This window comes from Bos indicus x Bos taurus, chromosome 8, assembly GCF_003369695.1.
Source record: "Bos indicus x Bos taurus breed Angus x Brahman F1 hybrid chromosome 8, Bos_hybrid_MaternalHap_v2.0, whole genome shotgun sequence".
NCBI lineage: Eukaryota > Metazoa > Chordata > Mammalia > Artiodactyla > Bovidae > Bos > Bos indicus x Bos taurus.
Window position 1 is genome coordinate 59792297 of NC_040083.1, and position 6439 is coordinate 59798735.

The 6439-nt window shown below is 50.7% G+C and overlaps 1 protein-coding gene across 1 annotated transcript; it reads right to left on the reverse strand.

The window, feature by feature from the left end:
- Window positions 1–185: 185 nt before the first annotated feature.
- On the reverse strand, window positions 186–6439 carry LOC113897186 (olfactory receptor 13C7-like). Its single transcript, XM_027549646.1, has one exon. The coding sequence runs from the start codon at window positions 3639–3641 to the stop codon at window positions 2661–2663; it is 981 nt and encodes a 326-aa protein (XP_027405447.1). The 5' UTR covers window positions 3642–6439; the 3' UTR covers window positions 186–2660.

The following is a 6439-nucleotide window of genomic DNA, read 5'->3' on the forward strand; positions in this document are numbered from 1 at the left end:
AGCTGAGGGCTCAGGAGATGGGATGAGCTGGTACGAATCTCAGATCTGCAAGATATATCACAAGACTGTAGCTCCTTTTTCAACCCCCATTTTGCCCCTGTGCCAGAAACGTAATCTTTTGTCATTTTGGATATTCTTCTCTTTCCACAAAGGTCACAGCCAAGTCCCAAGGGTTTTGTATAATGCTGAGACGTGGAAAGGGTGTCCTCTCTGGTCAGAAGTGTCCATATCCCATACATCCCCTGAGATTTCATCCCCCATCTGATCCCCAGCCAGTAAAGTTTTCAGAACACTAGTATAGTGCCTAGCCTGGTGTGTGATAAGTGTCCAATATATGTTAGCTAAAGATCCAGAGGTGTTTGGACATGAGAGGCAACAGCAAGGGGGAGACAGAGGGGCAGAAAGACTGATATTAATGGGGAACTGTGTCTGGAAGGTATCTGTGGGTGGAGTGGGGTGGAGATAAGCAGCCAGTGATGAGGTTGGGCAGGTAGATGGGATCTGGCTTTTATCTTAGGAGAGATGGGTAATGGTATCATTGGAGGGGTTTAAGCCAATGAGTAGCATAATCAGATTGGTGTGGTTTTCTGTTTTCTTTTTTCAGACAGGTTTTTTTTTTTTTTTTTAAAGTAGTGCAGAGGATGGATTTTAGAGAGTTTGGCACACCTGTTGCACACTCAGAGAGAGAAGGTGATGGTGGCGTTAGAGGAAGGAGAGGACTGACCCGGGAGCAGCTGTGAGGTGGATGCTCTGGGCCGTGGTGATGGATCAGATGTGTGGGGCAGTGAGGGTGAGAGGACACCTCTGATGACTGCCTGGTGTCTGGCTGGGTGACTTGGGGTGTTGGTGCTGTTCCCTGAGAGGGTGACAGACCTTTGGGGGCAGAGGGATGAGTTCAGCTGTGGGTAGTTTAAGTGTGAGGTGCCTTTGGGGAGGGGAAGGGCCAGCAGGAAGACCTTGCTGGACAGAGCGGTTGAACCAGGTCTGGAACCCTGGTCTCCTGGCTCCACAAATGGGGATTGTTTGCTGTATCCTGACTTGTTTTGGTGACTTCCTGGAAGGCAGGGCCATGGCCACGAGATACTGCTGCTCCCCACTCGTGTCCGTCCACACGTTCAGACTAAGCTCCTGATGGCCTGGAGCAGCACAGGATCCAGTCCCCAGGTGTGACAAGTGACGGCTTCTGAGTGACAGTTCAGTTCAGTAACCCTCTATCGGGAAAGCTCTGTGTGAGCTGAGGAGACAGGTCCCCACAGAGTCCTGCCCTTGAGGCTCCCATGATATGTTATGAAATATCATGGATGCAAAGGAGACAGGAATAGATACCAAGGGAAAGGTTCCAACAAAGTGCTGTGGGACGCAAAGGAGAGAACCCCTTTAAAGGGCCAGGAAAGGTATGTCAGAGAGATGGTGTCTAAGCTGCCTTGAAAAAAAAGTCCCAGGTCTCCCCAGAGAACAGCATGAGCAACAAACCAAGATGCGACACAGTACAGACACTACGAGGGGTCGACTGTGTGAGAGGTGAATGGAATATCGGGCTGACAAGGTGGAGAACCTGGTTTTCGAGTTCTGAGGACTCAGCTGAAGAATGTGGTCTTCCTTCTGTGGTAAGGGGGATGCATCATAGGTTCTTGGGTGGTGAATCAGCCAGGATTTGGCCAAAGTAGCAGGACCAGTGTGAGTGATGTAAGGCTTTGTTGTAGAGAACAGAGCTGTCATTTGTGGGAGCTGCAGGAGAAGCCTGTGCCACGCTCGGCCTCTGTACTTGGTGTCGCGTCTGAAGCTGCTCTCGGGTGGCGTGAAGGGGCAGGTGGGGACAGACCAGCGCCCAGGAGGACACACTGGAACCCGTGTCTGGCCCTCACTGCCTTGGACTCAGTGACACTGGTGACCCGCGGGAGGAGCTGGCACTCTCTGCATTGGAGCTCCCTTCGCCCAGGGCTCAGAGCAGCTGCAGGTGGCCTGGCAGGAGCCCGAGGGGCTGCACTGACAGCAAGTGAGGGCTCCACCACCTCAATGTGGCCTTGCCTCTGCCTTTCCATCTCTTCCAGATTCTCTTGTGCTCAACCCGAACCCAGAACCTGAGAGCAAAGAAAGCTCTGTGAGGCCTGGATCTGACCTAGTTAGAATGCCCCAGTCCAGAGTCTCCACGCGCCTGCTTAACAGCACTCTCTGGGGTGATTAACTTGACAGCAGCCAGTGAGGGACAACTGGTCAGAAAATGGCAGCTGTAGAAATCGATAGTAGCTCCTGGGTGAACTGTAGGGTTTGGGGTCCTTACCAGCCCCTTCAGGAATTCCTCAGTCCTCCCCCTCCTTCCAGATGTGGGGCAGGTGGGCATCCCCTTCCCTTGTGATCCTCCCTGGCCTGTGCCTTGCATTGGCCTATGCGGTGGAAGTGGAAGTAACACCTCACTTCTGAGTGGAAGCTTTAAGAATCCTCACAGGCTTTGTCATTTTCCCCTTCCTTTTTGCCATTTGGACCAGTAATGTGGTAGCTACTTTATCACCCTAAGGCCCAGAGGATGAAGATGAGTCAGATCCCCCAACCAACCTTGGAGGACCTGCAGCGTAAGCGAGAAGAAAAACATTTGTGGTTTAAAGCCACTGAAATTTTGAAGTCATGACCACAGTGTAACTAGCCTGTCCGGCCTGACAGACTTAGAGAACAACAGGAAAGGGGGCCATCTTCCTGGAGAGATCTCCCCTCAGCAGAGCTATAGTGGCAGCTTTCACCTCTTCGTTCCTTAGGCTGTAGATGATGGGGTTCAGCGAGGGGGTCACGACCCCGTAGAACAATGCAAGGAGCTTATCCAAGTAGAGGTCCTTGGCCTTGGGCTTGAAGTACATGAAGGAGATAGTCCCATAGAAAATCACCACCACTGTGAGGTGGGCAGAGCAGGTAGAGAAGGCTTTGTGCCGGCCGGCAGCAGAGGGCACCCTCAGGATGGCAGTAAGGATGAACACGTAGGACAGGAAGATGAGCAGCAGCGGTGCCAGCGTCAGGACAGATGAAGCCACCATTATTAACAGTGCATTGAGAGAGATGTCCCCACAGGCTAGTTTTAGCACTGCTAAGATCTCACAGAAGAAGTGGTTGATGATATTGTGGCCACAGAAGGGGAGGCTCCAGGTGAGAATGGATTGGAGAAGGGAGTTGGCAAAGGCTGCCCCCCAGCTCAGCGCCACCATCCACGTGCACGTCTGCCGGTTCATGAGCTCTGAGTAGCGAAGCGGCTGGCAGATGGCCACGTACCGGTCACACGCCATCATGGCCAGGAGCACGCACTCTGTGGAGCCCAGCGCCAGGGTCAGGTACATCTGCAGGGCACAGCCAGGGAAGGAGATGGTGCTTTGGGTTTCCAGGAAGTTGGCCAGCATGAGAGGCACGAAGGAGGATGTGCCACAGATGTCCATGAGGGCGAGGTTGCTGAGGAAGAAGTACATGGGGGTGTGCAGGCGGGGGTCCAGCATGTTCAGCCCAATGAGGAGGGCATTCCCCAGCACGTTCACAGAGTAGATGCCCAGGCAGAGCACAAACAGGACCATCTCTAGGTTGTGGTGGTCGTGTAGCCCCAGCAGGACAAACTCTGTCACGACCGTCTGGTTTGCCCCATTCGTCTCACTCTCCATCCATCTCATTCTCCCTCTTTTCCCCTCTGCACCATGAAGGTGTTGGATTAAGCACCAGTGGGCCTGGGAGCCAAGCCACGTGGATGTGTGACCTGGGACGGGTCAGCCCTGCCTCTGGAACTCAGTTTCCCATCATTACAATGAGAGAATGGACGTCAGGTCTGCAAGCCAGCCCCCTCAGTTCTGTGGTTCTGGTGTAACTTAAAGGAGATGGGGTCCATTCTAATCACCTAGTCTCTTCTCTCTTTTCCCCAGGAGGGCTCTGTGGAGACAATAGACTTGTATTCAAGTTCCCCATACTCCTTTTGAATCTACAGTGTTCCTGGGTGTTAAGAGGAAGCACATTTACTGGGTTATGACCTCATGTGACTGAATGATGCTCATAGGATTTCAGATTCATTCACTCACTGAAGATATGTTGAGTGCCTACCTCGAGTTGGGTGTTGTTTAGATATTGGGCTATAGCTGCTGCTGCTAAGTGCCTTCAGTCGTGTCCGACTCTGTGTGATCCCACAGACCGCAGCTACCAGGCTCCCCCGTCCCTGTGATTCTCCAGGCAAGAACACTGGAGTGGGTTGCCATTTCCTTCTCCAATGCATGGAAGTGAAAAGTGAAAGGGAAGTCACTCAGTCGTGTCCGACTCTTAGCGACCCCATGGACTGCAGCCTACCAAACTCCTCCATCCCTGGGATTTTCCAGGCAAAGTACTGTAGTGGGGTGCCATTGCCTTCTCCATGGGCTATAGCAGTAAGAAAAATTCGTGGACAAAAAGATGCCACAATTGTAACAAGTGCTGTTCCTCTTTCTCAAATTAAGTGGGATGAGCTTGGGAACGCAGGTGCATGATGAGTGATGGTCACCTCATTCCTTTGGGCATAAAGGTTGAACATTTCTACTGCATAGAATGTACAAGCCTTATTCTGGTATCCCTCCTTAAGATCAGACACCATGCATTGATTTTTAAAAGAATATACTAGAATATACATATCCCAATAGAGCCACAGGTCACAACATTTAACCCTGGTCCTAAAAGCCGAGTGAGTCTCCTCTTGGCTTCCATATAGCTTTTTAGGATAAATGATATTGACTATAATATTACACAGAAGGGAAGGGCAGGTTCTAGTCTGGCAGAGGTGTCCTGGGTCACTGACCCTCTCTATAAAGGGAGGATGGGAAGAGACCACAGTCTTTGCCCAGGAGCCTCCATGTCTCTTCTGAGCTGGTCTCAGCCCCTTGGGAAATGCCAGTGACAGGAGGGAGCCAAGTGTCAAGTGCTGGATGGAAAGCTGTCTTGTGGCCCCTGTGATCCCTGGTCTGAGGGACAAATAGGAGCTGATGGGAAACCTTAAGTTGTCAGAAGATCAAATCACCCGTCCCTCAGTCCCTTCAGAGCTACACTGGCTGTGAGGCCAGGTTCCTGTAAGCACTAGAGTCCTACCGTCCTAGTGCTGCATCTTTCCCCGTCATGCACCTGCTCAGTCACTCAGTCATGTCCAACTCCTCATGACCCCATGGACTGTAGCCCACCAAGCTCCTCTGTCCATGGGATTTTCCAGGCAAGAATACTGGAGCATGTTGCCATTTCCTAACCCAGCTCTCCTTCATTCCTCTTGCTCAATTGCATCTATCATCATAGGGGCCAAAGGGCTCCACCTTTTCTGAATAAACCACGTCTTTTCCCAGAGCTACATCTTTGCCCAAAAAGTTCCCTTCTGTAGGCAGGTCCTCCGTCTCTTACCCAGTGGAGGTGCTGCTTCTCCTCTTAAGAGCACGGTTCATCTCTTCTCCTCTCCCTCTTGAGCCCTGCCGAGTTACCTCTCCCTTCTTTTCCCACAGCCCTTGGCTGTCGTCTTTGTTTCTGTGCTGCACATCTGTCTCCTCTGCCACACTTGAGAACAGACTCAGTCACATTCCTTCCAGCATCTCATACAGTGAGTGCTGCCAAGGGCAGTCCCTCAACAGATAGTCCACACATGATTCAAAAACCCAGCATTGCGTAACAGGTTCAGCACTAACCAGATGTGTGATGTTGACCAAGTCACTTGGTTTGAGACTCAGTTTCCTTTTGAAAAATGGGGATTCTGTGTAGTCCAGATGGGACTCACAGAGGAAAGGTCTGATGAGTCTCCTAGCAATGCTGCAGATCAGAGACGACACCTTCAACCATGGGCACATGCTGGGTCTGTCTCCCTGCCTCCCAGACAAGACCTCCAACATCTGTCATGACGCCCTTCTGCCCAGAGCCTGTGCTGTTTTTTCCTCTCCAACCTAAATCGAGATCTTTGTTAAGCGAGTTTATGAAACATACCAGGGTAGTTGATTAATCTTGGTCAGTCATTAACCATAAATCTAATCCGTGTAAACATTTTAAGGTAGGGATTCTTTTGCTGAAGTTTGGCAAAAAGGTAAATAACTGCCCGAGTGTGATGGCTTATTAATTCAGGAATTCGGGAAATTATTATTGAGCACCTACTATGTGCTGGGTGTTGGGAACACAGAAGAGGCAGATGTGCCTTCTTCCCTCGGAAGTGTATAGTCCTCAGTGTTTACAGGCATCCCCTTGTCTGTTGGTCACCTTAGTCATATCCCTCTCTCTGGGCTTTAGAAACTTCTAGATTTTCTTTGAATCTGGCATATAAAGACAAAATAAAACTTGAGGTCAGGAAAGCAGAAGTTAAAAGGAAGCATCTCTCCTAGGTCATGACTTCATGTGGCTGGATTAAGCCTGCAGCTTAATTTAAGATTTCATTATAAGAACTTGGTGTTTATTGAGTGTGTTGCTACAGAAAGAACTGCTGCTGCTGCTG